Below are 15,274 nucleotides of genomic sequence, written 5' to 3' on the forward strand. Positions count from 1 at the left end.
CGTAGAGTAGAGACGTAATGATTCTTTACTAACACTAATAACTGCTTACAAAATTATATAAACAGGAAAAACAAATGACCGATCAAATGATAATTGCAGTTATAGAATGTGTGTACTATGTGTTAAGTAATGAAGCACGTGGCGTTAGCGATATAAGCAAGCGAGCGACAAGCAAGCGAGAGACATGCGCTTCGCGTGTCTTACAAGAAACGACTGACCGACCGGTTTGACCTATGCGCGAGCGCAAGTCGAGTCTTCAACAAGCCACACCACCCACCACCAGAGACTGTCAAGGGCGATAATAATCGGGAAACCGAACAATTCTATTTGAGCGAGTTCGCTTTAAGCCATCTTGAATGGGAGCATTGGAAGAAAAATCAGGATTGGATTTAGGAGTAGGCGTGGAAATAGGATTGGAAGAAGGATCGGACAGTATGTAGGCTGGTTTGATGCGGTCTACTGATACTGTCACGGTTTTACCTTTTATGGATATTTTAAATGTTTTGTCACCACGTTCTAGAACTTCGTAGCGGCCGGTGTAAGGTGGTTGTAAAGCACCACGTAAAGAGTCATCCCTAAGAAAAATGTGAGTACATGAAGACAGATCCTTAAAGATAAAAATTTTACCTTTGCTATGCCGCGCAGCTGGTGAGGGCTGCAGCTTTGAGGCAAATTGGCGAAGACGTGAAGTGAACTCCGACAAATCCGTGGAATGGGGAGCTGCGGCCTGGAAGAACTCTCCAGGTAAACGCAATGGCTCGCCGTAAACTAGCTCAGCGGATGATGATCGGAGGTCATCTTTAAATGCACTACGTATGCCAAGTAATACTAATGGTAATGTATCCACCCAATTCGTATCTGCGTGGCACATTATTGCTGCCTTTAACTGCCTGTGAAATCGTTCCACTAGCCCGTTGCATGCTGGGTGATACGCGGTTGTTTTGCGATGTTTAAATCCGATCATTTTTCCAAGGTATTGGAAAAGTGCGGATTAAACTGTCGCCCGCGATCAGTGACAATATCCATAGGACATCCAAATCTGGATATCCAGGATATTAACGCCTTCCCAACTGTTTTAGCCGTGATATCCGCCATAGGCGTGACTTCAGGCCAGCGGATAAAACGATCCACAGCAGTGAAGCAGTAGCGATATCCCTGTGAGATAGGAAGAGGTCCTATGATGTCAATGTGAATAAAGGCAAATCGCGCGCGAGGTAGATCGAAAGTGCCTAAGGGAGATAACACATGGCGACTTACCTTTGCACGTTGACATACCGCACACTGACGGGACCATTCACGACAGTCTTTACGTACTCCAGGCCAAATAAATCGCTCGGCGACTAGCTTAGCCATTGCGTTAGCACCTGGGTGACTTAAACTATGAAGACTGTCGAACAACTTTTTTCTTAAGTCCTTAGGGACAAAAGGTCGAGCTGAAGATGTACTCACATCACAAAAGAGGTCTACTCGAGAGTTAGGAATTCTCAATTGCTTGAGGCGAAGTGATGACTCTCCGCAAATAAGTTTGCTAAGCTCAGGATCATCTACTTGAGATTCAGCTAAGACCTTGAGGTCCACCGGCTCTGATAATTCCTCAACTCGCGACAGGGCATCAGCAACCACGTTATCCTTGCCAGATATGTGGTGGATGTCCGTCGTGAATTGAGATATAAAATCTAAATGTCTGTACTGCCTCGGCGAACAGTTATTTTTCCTGTCATGGAACGCAAAACTGATCGGCTTGTGGTCGGTATAAACAACAAAATGCCTAGCTTCAAGCATATACCTAAAATATTTAACTGCCTCATAAATGGCAAGAAGTTCCCTATCATATGGCGAATATTTAACCTGCGATGGGCTTAACTTCTTGGAGAAAAAGGCGAGTGGTTGCATTCAGTTCCTTGAACTGCTGCAGTACTGCACCGAGAGACCTATCAGAAGCATCAGTCACTACAGCTAGTTTTGCACTGCAGTCTGGGTGTGCTAATAAAGCGGCGTTAAAAAGGCCGTCTTTACAAGCTTGAAACGCTGCTAAGTTTTCCCCAGTAAGCGTGACAGGTTTAGATCCTTTTACTGACCCTGTAAGTAGTGCATGTAATGGAGATTGAATTTGGGCTGCCTGAGGAAGAAATCTTCTATAAAAATTTAGCATACCCAGGAATGCCCTTAACTGACGGACATTAGATGGAACTGGAAACTCGCGAATGGCCTGGACCTTTTTATCCAGGGGTCTACATCCCTGCGCTGAAATGCTATAACCTAGAAAATTTACTTCCTTCACACCAAAAACACACTTGGAGGTGTTCACCAAGATGCCATATTTTTCAAGCCTTGTGAAGACTTGGCGTAGGTGCTCTTCGTGCTCAACCTCAGTGCGTGAGAATATTAGGAAGTCATCTAGATAACAGTATACATTATCCAGCCCCCTAGTAACTTCATTGAGGAAACGCTGAAATGTCTGCCCCGCGTTTCGGAGTCCAAATGTCATGAATGGGAATTCAAATAAACCGAAAGGTGTCGTGATGGCGGTCTTCGGAATGTCCCCGGGGCTGACAGGTATCTGATTGTAAGCTTTTTCTAAATCTAAAGTAGAAAATATGGTACAACCTGATATGTTATGCGTAAAATCGTGAATATGCTTTATTGGATACATGTCAGGCACGGTACGGGCATTCAATTTGCGGTAATCACCGCACGGACGCCATCCGTTGTCCTTTTTTTGAGCTAGATGAAGTGGAGAGGACCATGGGCTGTTGGATGGTCTAGCTGTGCCATTAGCCAGCATAGCTTGAAACTCTTTGCGAGCAATGTTCAGTTTATCTGGTGCTAAGCGGCGAGGTGGAGAGCAAACTGGGGGGCCTGGTGTCGTGTGTATGTTATGAAGTGTGTTGTGCGTAATGTTTTTATGTATGCCAGCTGGTCGTGTAATTTGTGGAAACTCATTAAGAATTTTATGAAATTGCGACTCCCCTGTTACCACTTTTACTGAAGAAATATTATTACAATTAATTACAGTAGCAATAACAGAAATAGAAGTTAAATTATCAATTAATTTTTTATGACGACAATCTACAATTAAATTATAATATTTAAAAAAATCTACGCCAATAATTGGTTTGGTGACGTCCGCTACTACGAAACGCCAAGGAAAAATTCTACGTAAACTAAAATCTAAATTTAAATGAATAAAACCATAGTATTTATAGTGGAACCGTTTGCAGCACACAAATTATAGTCACTTCGAGCACGACGATCACGCACTGCCGAACTTGGAAAAACGCACAAGTCGCTTCCAGTGTCAACCAGAAATTGCATCTTTGAAGTCCGGTCCGTGACGAACAGGCGACCAGTGGAGGATGAAAGGCAATCGTCAGTCGCCATTACCGACTGCCCTTCGAGTTTTCCGACTGCTTGAAGTCACACGGTCGCACGCATTTTGTAGCTTTACTGCCGAATTTATCGTGATACCAGCAAAATGGGAACTTGCGGTAATTTGAGAGTGATCGCTGTCTGGATGTACGATTCGTTCTCGAACGCGAGTGGCTTCGGCTATTTCTACCCATCGATAGTCTCTGTACTTCTTTGCGCAGTTCTGCCACTTGTTTCACCAAGTCACTAACAATAGATCCTGGTATTTCACTAACGGTGGCTACCTTTGGAGTAGATGAGGCGAGGTCATTCACCCTGTCAGCTAAATCCGCCAAGTTTTCGAGTGAAGCTGTGCTGGCTTGTCCAGCTAACACTGTCTGAATACCATGTGGCAGACGACTTATCCATATCGTTCTTAAGAAATCGTCGGGAACATTTAATCCTGCCAGACTTTGCAGATGTCGCAGGAACTGGGAAGGTTTTCGGTCCCCAAGCTCTTCGTGCATTAATAATTGTTTAATTTTATTTTCTTTCGAAGCACTCAATCTTTTAATTAATTCGCACTTTAATTTTTCATATTTTTCCGTCGGTGGTGGATTTACGATAATATCTTTCACTTCCCTGGAATGTTGATTATCGAGATGTCCAATTACATAAACTGTCCTTCTACTTGAGCAAACCATATATCTGGCTCTTCTGCCCAAAATGGTGGCACCTTGACACCAACACGAAACACATCGACATTTTCTATCGACCGTGCCCCAGCACTGGTTGCCGGGCGTGGTCCGGTTGCGCTTTTCACCGTTTTCTCAACAGACATTGTCCAAACTAGGGGTCACCAGTATAGAATGTGTGTACTATGTGTTAAGTAATGAAGCACGTGGCGTTAGCGATATAAGCAAGCGAGCGACAAGCAAGCGAGAGACATGCGCTTCGCGTGTCTTACAAGAAACGACTGACCGACCGGTTTGACCTATGCGCGAGCGCAAGTCGAGTCTTCAACAAGCCACACAGTAAATAAACGAACCAAAATAAAAAGTATTATTTAATTCTTCACTAGATTTCACTATAAGTCTATACTTTAACAAACAACACCTCAGGTAAAAAGGGGGTATATTTTAGAGCAGTAACGTGTGATCTTTTCGCCCGAGCGAGCGACCATTAAAACCTAAACGACCGCTCTCCGGCACCTTATAAAAAACTAATGAGCGAATGCTTTCCAATTTTATGCACATTTCATTTCATTTCATTTGAAAGACAAGTACCTATCTAATATTCTGTTGCAATTTTTCAATATTTCTTAATTGTAGCACAAGAAATCCTAATAAAATCAAATGTCCTCCTTTATTTTGAAATATCGTATAACAAAATTAATAATGTTACAAAATATATTTAATATTTAAAACTAAATTATATCTTAGCTAAGGTACGGTAAGGTAAGGTACGGTAAGGTAAGGTACGGTAGCTAAGGTATATCTTGAGGCCAGTCATGGAGCAGCGGCACAAAATGTGCTACAAAATTGACTGATTCGATCCCCACGCGAGGAAAGGAAATATTTATTTAAATTTATATGTTCATTTCTTCGCTTTGATATCGAGGCAAAGCGCGGCGTTGAGTTCCGCCAGTTAACACACAATGCCTCTAGAAAACTGGGGAAACGGTGTGTCTTACTTAACACGAGGTTCCCTCTGTCTACCCTGGTGCGTGCGGGAAGCTAAATTATATCTTCAGTATAGCATGAAATGCAAATGATACGATAAAACTACTTCAACAAATTCTAAACATTGAACTACGCCACTCAAACGAAGAACTCTTCTGAATAACTTTTTACTTCTGGAGTAAAATTTAAATTAGTCAAATTTAGAAGTGATCTTTGATTTTATAGTACTTTAAGGAAACCAATGGAGTTCTGAGAGCTCTCGCATTTGCATTTATTTTCACAACTACACAAACAATCTAAAGAAACGTCGGCATTATACAATACAGTCCACCCTTTATTCTAACTTTGATCAGTGTATTCTACGAGTATGTTATATAAAACATAATGTGCCCGCATAGCCACTTCCACAGTAGGTTACTTCTGCTTGACCCTCGTATTCGAATGTATGTAAATGAAAGTAAGTATAATTAGATTTTATTACATCTCAAACACTGTTTCCGTATGAGAAACGTGAGCACGCACCACATTTAAATAAGATTAAACCTTTTCGGACGCATGAAATAACTTTAAATTGTCCTTTAATTTGTTGAGGACTTTTAAATTGACTGGGAAATTTGATAATATACATATAATATTATATCCTAGGGACTGATTACAATTAGTTTCAGTAAATAATAAATATTTCATTTCCTCGAATGGGAAGTAATCCCACAACCAATCCCTTCACGACTGATCTCGATCTGATTGATACATTCACGAGACAAAACAATATATATCACGAATCTCGATTCAAAATAGTAATTTTGCTCTATAGTTGAAGGAAATATTCGCTCGTTGCACAGATTACAAGTGTATAATCTACTTCCGCGAGACGAAGCGGTCCTACCTGAGCGAATATTACATCTCATAAACTAGAGTCGCGACGGTAACATTCACGTCTCGTTTGCTTCTGATGGTAATGTCTCCAATATTACACGCTCGTAAATTGTCGCTGTAAGTTAATGCTAATTTACTAAAGGTAATTTAAAAACGTATTATTTGTAACGTTATCGTCATTGTGTAGAAAAGTGAGTATGGAAATTTTGTGAGGTTTTTTTTTGTTAATATATGAAAACTATATTTAAAATGAACTAGACTTTTGAACGTAGCATTTCAATCTATTTGCAATCTTGGATTTGGTATAAAATTTTATTATCGGGGGAAAATGAAAGTGGTATTTCTTCGAGAGCGATTTCCAAGTCATCTCGCGTGCTGTCATGGGTCATAGATTAAGCTGACAACTAGGTATGTATGAAAGGTTGGATTTGGAACTTCAATATCTCGATGGCTTTTACAAAAAAACGTCCCACTATGGCACACATGTGACAAATATGTTTTTTTTTAATATTTTACTTTTAAATATTTTTGAAATCCAATAGCTTTAAGGCATTTTTGATCTAAGACTAGATACTCATACTAAATTAAAACTACAGCTGTAAGAAAATTTTTTCAACATCAGCACGTTTACACTGACTTTCTATACTCTCACTGGATTCTTGTTATAAAAGTTATTTATAGTTGTAGTGTTCTTCAACATAGGAGTGTACGACGAAAATTATTGCCCGCAATGTCGCCTGTGGCTTGTACGAAACTTTACTTGGAAATTAAAATTAATTTTCTAAAAAAGAGGTTACGCTATAATGTGTAAGTTTGAATTATGAAACTTTCAAAAAACATTTTCGGTAAGAAAGTTTGAAAAAGTCATAGTACATTAATAATAATTTTAAGCACTTTTAATGCGTCTTATACTCGTATTATACTAACTACTGATGCTTAAAAAGAAAAATGTTATATTCTTTTCTTTTTTTATAAGCTTTTATTTAACTTAAGACACTTCTGTTTCCCACTTTCTGCCGAATTCTGGCGGCATTGCGTGTTAATTGGCGGAACTGAACTCCACGTTTCGCCGTAAACGTTACCAGAGTATAAATCTAAATATTATAAAAAGATCTATATCTATAGGTATATATAAAATTGAAAGGTCACTCACTCATCACGAAATCTCAGAAACTACATGTGCTAGGAATCTCAAATTTTGCATAGGAGTTATTTATAGGACGTAGGTGCTCCCTAAGACGGGAATTTGCAATATTCCACTTCTAAGGGGTTGTTTTTGGGGTTGAAAGTTTGTATGAAACTTCATTACTACAAATTCTAGGAGTATCAAATGTTGCATAGTCGTCACTTATAGGACGTAGGTACTCATGGAGACAGAAATTAATAATAACGTAGTTCACACAAGCGAAGCCACGGGCGGGCCGCTAGTTCTTTATATATGTACTTAACTGTTAAGCTCCAAGGGACCACAGCGCCATTTGCCACCATAAGGTTAAAACCTGTGTAGGGGGCACTCGTCACGCGTCAAACCGGAAACGCAATCAACATTTAAAATGGAAATATGACGACGTTGCAAGTAAATCCTTCCATGTTTTTGAAGTTGAAATGGGAAAGGGTTGCAGGCGAGTTTTAAACAAATATTTTCCTTTTCCTTTTACAAGTCGTGTGTAAGTTTTAATTTTATAACTATTTTTCATGCGACCGTAAACAGAGTGAAGGGTGTGAATAAAAACCGGACAAGTGCGAGTCGGGCTCGCCCACCGAGGATTCCGAGCGAAAATTGGGGGTCTCGAGCTTTTCCTGAGATTCAGGCTTAGCTTAACCAGAGCCCTTTCATTTGATATCTCTCTTGAACTAGCGACTTTAATACCAAATAGAACCCACAACGGTTACGTTTACGGTCGTAATTTTCGTAAAACAAATGAATAAAATTAAATCAGCTTCACGCTGTATCCCGCACACAGCACGGTAAGCAGAGGGAACCCAGTGTTAAGACACTCCGTTCCCCATTTTCGGAATTCTTGAAGCATTGCTTTGCCTCCACACCAGAGCAAACTTAAATAAATATATGACTTCCTCGAGTGGAGATCGAACCAACAACCGTCGCTTACAGTCACGCCCTTGTGCCGCTGCGTCACCACGGCCTTAAAACAAATGAATCCCGCAGATATTTGTTATAGTATTCAAACTTGCAATCACCATGCCACACTCAAATTCATTAAACAATCACTCAAAGCTTAATCTTATATAGATTTTGTATTTACTTAAATTGTTGTACTCCGCCAAAATTAATACAGATTTGGGAAGATCAAAATTTTAATAAAACTTTCTGACATTATCATAATTAGTATAAAATTAATTTCTCGTTTATATATAACGAGAACTTCTTGATGTTTTATAAATATCAAGATTTAAGGATCAAATTGTAAGTTTAATTAGATAGCGCCAGAACAAAGCCCTCTTGATTAATCGACAATTCGGAATAGGCTTCGAATAAATGAGTTAAAATCCTTGTAAATTCTCAAAGGCTAGCTATAAAGAGATTTGGGTCGTAGCTGCTGTGGTATTGCACATGTACTACTATAGTAGACTACTGTAATAATAGTATCAAATCTAAAGAGAACTAAAATAATATTATATTTATTCAATGTTTCTAAAATAGACTGCTTTTCTAAAATATATTATTCCTATTAATTAATTCTTTCAGTCTTAAACTAACGGAATAGAAATTATATCACATGAAATTTTTACTTTTAATTTACTTTATAAATATTAACTATAATAATATAATTATGTAGTATATTCAGGTTTTCAATATATTCTAAGTAAGAGTATAAGTAAAGCGCTTTACGCTGTACGTTTTAATCTGCATAAAGCAGGTTAAGCAGAAATAACTTAGTGTTAGGACACTCCATTCATCAATTTCCGCCTAATTTTCGAAGGCGGAGAGTCGTAAGAGGATCGTAGGATCTCAACTTTGCGCTTAGTGTTGTTGGGTCACGACGGCCTCATATAAATAAGATTTTAAATATTTTCCAATAAAACTATGAACAAATACTGGAAAAGAAAATAACCACAGTTTCCTTGTATCCAATAAAGAAACGCAAAATTGCGTTTTAATAAATAATTCTTAAGATCGGATGTCCCATACTGATTACTATAGAAAAGTATTTATAATTGTAATTGTAATTGTACTGTCGTGCTTCGTACTAGTATAGCGGCAGTCGGCCTACACTAACGCCATGATTAAGTCTAACCGCTAATTAAAACGTTCACGTCGAAATAAATCATAAGCAACGAACCATTCATTCATTTTAGTTTTAAATTTAAATTTCGTTAACTAATCTAACATTTTTTTTATTAAATTAACTATTTTGTATTTATATTTATATAATAATTATTATTATCAGCTTCACGCTGTATCCCGCACACAGCAGGGTAGGCCGAGGGAACCTAGTGTTAAGACACTCCGTTCCCCACTCTCTGCAGAATTCTGGAGGCATTGTGTGTTGAGTATTTATATAATTATAACATTAATATTTGATCAATTAAAAAAACACTAAAAGTTGTACATAGCATAGCAGGATTTGAACTGGCTCTTGTGGTACAAATATACAGTTCGACCATTTTAGCCCTAGGCTAGGAATTTTCAATACATTATTACACCTGTATATAAAGTATTTTATTAACTCTATTTCTAGAGTTTCAATGTTCATAGAAAGAAAAGCAAAACAGAAAGAAAAGCGAAGCAGGTAAATAAATAGAGTACAATAATATTTTACTGTCGACTATTTCCTTGTCCAAGACAAATGTTCTTTCATTATATACAAGGAAACAATTCAGAAAAAGGTTATTGCAATTATTTTTTCAGTCAGAAATATACAAAAACTAGCGGCCCGTCCGCGGCTTCGCCTGCGTGAACCACGTTATTATTAATTTCTCTATGAGTACCTACGTCCTATAAGTGACGTCCATGTAAAATTTGAGACTCCTAGCATTTGTAGTAACGAAGTTTCATACAAACTTTCAACCCCAAAAACAATCCCTTAGAAGTCGAATATTACAAATTCCCGTCTTAGTGAGCACCTACGTCCTATAAATAACTCCTATGCAAAATTTGAGATTCCTAGCACTTGTAGTTTCTGAGATTTCGTGATGAGCGAGTGACCTTTCCATTTTATATATATAGACGAGACGAGTTTGAAACACGTTGGTTTTAACGAATGTTATATCAAAACCTATGATAAATGGTAGAGAAAGTTGGTGTAGATCCAAAATTGCATATTTCGTGAATTACAAGTACACATATCATAATATCCTTTCACATTTAAGTTCACCACTTACGACTATGTTAAACGTAAGTCATATTTTGAGAAACGGGGCGAAACTAAATGTAGTTACATTAAACTAAATGACTTTGGTCTTGTGAATAAAAAATATCGATATATTGACGGAACTAAACGCTGCGTTTTGCCTTTTTACTAGAGCGACTTGGCTAATGAAATTAAATATGAAATATTTCATTTTCTCGAGTGAGAATCGAACCCATAACACTACGCCTTGCAATAATAATAATAATAATAAATAATAATAATAACTTTATTGACTTTTACAAACAACTTAGCTTAAGTAAACATAAGTTTTAGATACAAACATAGGCTAAACAACTATAAAGAAAAGTTTAAAGATTTCCTCTGTATCCGGACTAGTTGCCTGTATTCCGGTATACAGCGCCCATCCCCACAAGAAAATTTTATAATTAGCCTGTTGAAAAATATAAATGTTCAACAATTAGCCTCTAGTGTGACGTGACCTCTCTTTGTGTGTTATGAGATTGTGCCTGAGTGAGTGTGAGAGGATGTATAATTTGATATTTATTTATTTGTTTTGTGCATGTGTATGTTGTGTGTTTAAATTATAGCGTGAGAGATTTAAGGATATATATGTATATATAAATAAATAGCAATAAATTTATTTGTCTTTACAAAGCAGGTTTTCTGTTTCTTCGTAAGAGAGCTCATGTAGAAAATTGAACACCTTTCGTTTGCATGACCCTTTTGTTAAATGATAAACATTTAAAATTTTATTTATTTTGTTATAAATGTAAGGACCAATGTAAGGGAAAAAATGCAATGCCTCGAGATTTCGGCGAAAATTAGGAAAAGCAGTGTCTTAACACTGTTTTCTTTGTCTAACCTGTTATATGCGGGATGTAGCACGTATTTAAAAAAAAGATTTGTAATTTTAATTAATTGATAACTAATAAATGTGTATGAAATTACTTAAAAAATAGTATATAGACTGCATAAATTTTGGTCGAGACATTGCAATAGTGACAAAAATCTCTCTCTCTCTGCAACGTACCGGTTGGCAACATTTATGAACGAACGTGTTTGAAATATACAGAATGAGAAAAGTTTGCTTGTATACTACATTTTACATTTAGAAATGTAAATTGCGTTCTACGTCGTAGCTAGAGCATGTCGCATCGCTTAGTAATGTACAAGTCTATGGAATGTGAAGTCTTATAATGCACTTAAAACTTGAACTGTAGGCTAAACTTATTAGATATTATTTAAACTAGTGTTTGTTAATGACGTTAATAAATAGTAACAAATATTCAATTCCTATCCAAAGTCCTTCTATCCAAAGTCCTTCCTGGAATCCTTAGTAAATAATCAGCTGTATTCTTTCCTTTCCTTTAACAACCTACTGTGTCCTTACCAATCCGGTTTCCGATCCTTTCACAGCACGGTTAGTGCGTTGCTGAATATCACGGAGGACATTCGATGTGCTATGGATAACACCAAGCTCACTGTAATGGTACTGCTGGATTTCAGCAGCGCTTTTAACTGTGTTGATTTTGATATACTTCTGGGCTCTCTTCGTGCAGTTAACGTCTCTTCTGAAGCCTTAAGCTGGTTTCGCTCCTATCTCTTGGGTCGTCAGCAATGTGTAAAATCTAATGATGTCACATCGACGTGGTTAGATATCACTTGTGGCGTTCCTCAAGGCGGTGTTCTTTCTCCACTTCTATTTTCTGTTTTTATAAACAATATATCTAGAGTCATTTCTTCTCCCTACCATCTGTATGCGGATGATTTGCAATTATACCGGCATTGCTATGTTAGCGATTTGCCTGGGACTATTGCAGCTTTAAATAATGATCTCGCTGCTATTTTTACTTGGGCCGAATCTGTCGGACTGTTAGTAAATCCAGGTAAGTCACAAGCAATTATCATTGGAAGCAGCAAACTTAGACAAAAAATAAATTGGAACTCAATGCCGAAGATCCTGTATTCGGGAGTAGTAATCGAATATTGTAACAGAGTAAAAAATCTGGGCCTAATTTTTGACAGTAACATGTCCTGGGTACCGCATATTAATGATGTCAGCAAGCGCATGCATTTCTCCTTCCGTTCTCTTAAGCGTCTCCAATACTACCTACCTCATAAAACCAAAATTATGCTTGCACAATCTCTTCTCTTACCTATTCTCGACTACGCTGATGTGTGTTATTTGGATGTGACCGAGGAGCTGCTTAACAAATTAGAGCGACTCCAAAATCTTGCCATACGCTTTGTTTACGGTTTGCGTAAGTATGACCACGTCTCCGAATTTCGAACTCAGCTCAAATGGCTCCCAATTCGACTTCGCCGAGATATGCACATCCTGTCACTCCTTTTTAAGATCCTTAACTACCAGAATTTTCCTTGTTATCTTCGATCCCGCTTTGACGTTCTCCCTATCCCTACACGCTCAAGGAGGTCTGGTGTCATACCGACACTTAACGTACCTAAGAGCAACACCAAATTCCTTCAGAAATCCTTCTCTGTATACGCCGCATCCCTTTGGAACCAACTCCCTAAAACTATCCAGAAAAGCCCTTCCATAAAGTCCTTCAAATCCCAATTAAAACTACATCTTCTTGCATCGTTAGACAATTAACCTTTTTTTTTAATATAGTGGTTACTTATAAAATCTTTCCTTATCTTATATAGTGAAGCTTAATTTTCTTTTTGTTCCTTTTTATATAGGTATATATACGTATATATTTAAGTTATATAGAATATGTATTTATTATATAGTATATATGTATTTATATTTAGATGTTATAATATATTATTTATTTCGTATAACTATATTTATGTTTATTTATGTGTATGTCATGCCTCATTATTTATTTTCTTATATTTAATATTACTATTAGTTTTATTTTATGTTTTTTTTTTGTTTTTGTCTTTCTCAATTTCCCTGCACTATCTTGTCTTTCCCGCTACTTTGCACTTATCCACTTCCACGGGTTGACTGGAAGAGATCTCTTCTAGAGATAAGTCCACCGTTGTGTATGTCTTTTCTTAATGTATGTTTTATTATGTGTGTTATTTAGTGCAATAAAGAATCTTATATAGTTATTAAAATATTGTATTGTTATTGAAAAGTATGTAATTAGTAATAATAGTTGCGTCGTCGTTGGTTAAGCGATGGTCGTGAGTTCTATTTTCACTTTGGGCTATGAATTATTTTCATTTCAGTGCTCCGATAGGAAAATTTAGAACTGAGTGTTTTGATATTAGAAACTCTCCGCCTACTCTGTAGGTGTGGGTGATGAATCATGAAAACATCGTTTTTTCTCTTTTTATTTTTACAATATCCTAAAAGGAACATTTTCATTTTATTATACAAGGGTACACACAAGTTCCTTTGTTTTTGAGAAAACAATAAAGGCGTTTTTTGAATATATAATCACCCTAGCAATTTTAAAAACGACGCTTTGGTAAACCTTCGCACAAAAACACGTCCTAAATGCACCTTAAGGACTTTAAAATTTTAATTTTAATGACGCACTTTATGCATTTTACTATGCTATAAGATTATTCTATATATACCTACCTACTTAGTAAATTCATATTTTTGAAAATATTTTTCATGCTACTCTTAAATAATATAAAAAAATGAAAATAAAATAGAAATTCAATTTATTTACTAATTTCAATTAAACAATACAAAGAGAAATAAATGTAACCTTTATCTAAGCTGCATTTACAACATACCAACTATAATATTAACGTTCAAATACCCTTATTATGTTCATTACAGTACTGAAAGCCTCAGGCGGTATGTCCGTACTCCAGAAACCTACCCTTGAATTACTGTATAGATGAGCTGGTTTCTGGAGGATAATGTAAACAATATACGTCGTCGTCCAACCCATGTTACGTCGCCAGGAATGATGAAAGTACGAGTATATTGTGAATTAAAATAGTAGTGTTGTTATTTGTAGTATTTACAATGTTAATTTTGTATTATACGTTTAATTAATTTTAAGTAAATGTTGTAAATAAGTGAATATCACGACTGGTTGTGGGTTCGATCGCCATTCGAGGAAATTAAATATGCATTTTTTCTTTCTTTAATTTCTTCGGTCTGGTGTCTCTTAATCCTAGCTTACTTTCAAAGTACAACGAACATTTAGTCGTGGTACTAACATTTACTTTTTAAAAAAAAAAAAAACTTAACCTCATTGCGGAATGGTATACAGTGGAAAATATTATGCATTTAATAAAAATGATGTCTTCATAGTATAATGATTATGTGCCTTTAAACTAAAAAGACTCGTGATGGCAACTTCTCCTTTTATATTATGAAACGTAAGTTTAAAGTAAGGTACAGTCATTTATATTTTTACATCGTTTATGCAACATTTTAAGGTTAATTGCTATGTTTTGAATTTAAAAGCTTGACTGAATTTTTATTCTAAGGTTTTTATTAGCAAAAATAGCTGATGCTAATTGCCTTTTGTATTTTATTTAAATTTAAGTTTTATGTGTGGGACTCGTTAGACTGCTACAGGTTCGGTCGTCAGAACAACTATCGTCATCTAGCAGGACGTACCATGTGCAGGTGAGGTCGACACAGTCAGTCTTAGAAGGTATATATAAGTATAAATAATCATAATAAAATATTTCAATAGCTGATTCAATTAAAATCAACGTTTATAACCTTAGATAAAAATCAAAAAGACAATAAAAAATCGACTGCCGTCATTTTGACGTTTCAATTGATACTCATGTAGCAGCGGCTATCTTGGATTAGGATGTTGGATGGTGTTAGCGTACTCATGTATAAATGGGTAGATAGATGTACGTGATAAAGTATAAAAGCAATGGGATTGTGTCAAACACATCAGAGACAGACTACCCTCTTCCCCCCCTAACCGCCGTCGCTATCACAGCATTAACCTCAAGACGGAAAAAAAAAGTCAAACGCGGGCAGTTGCTGGTAGGCAGCGACCGCTATCGGAAGGAAGCTGGTGTGTAGTATTGTTATTGGGTGATATATATATCACTTATTAAAATAACGTGAAA

The 15,274-nt window shown here is 36.7% G+C and overlaps 1 protein-coding gene and 1 pseudogene across 1 annotated transcript; both read right to left on the minus strand.

Moving 5' to 3' along the window:
* Positions 1-984, minus strand: LOC146539502 (uncharacterized). Its single transcript, XM_085208415.1, has one exon. The coding sequence runs from the start codon at positions 962-964 to the stop codon at positions 290-292; it is 675 nt and encodes a 224-aa protein (XP_085064541.1). The 5' UTR covers positions 965-984; the 3' UTR covers positions 1-289.
* A 2,313-nt stretch (positions 985-3,297) lies between these two features.
* LOC146539503 (uncharacterized) lies at positions 3,298-4,359 on the minus strand (annotated as a pseudogene).
* Positions 4,360-15,274: the final 10,915 nt, after the last annotated feature.

This window comes from Heliconius melpomene, chromosome 4, assembly GCF_056956725.1.
Source record: "Heliconius melpomene rosina isolate 202511_hmr_F chromosome 4, ASM5695672v1, whole genome shotgun sequence".
Lineage (NCBI taxonomy): Eukaryota > Metazoa > Arthropoda > Insecta > Lepidoptera > Nymphalidae > Heliconius > Heliconius melpomene.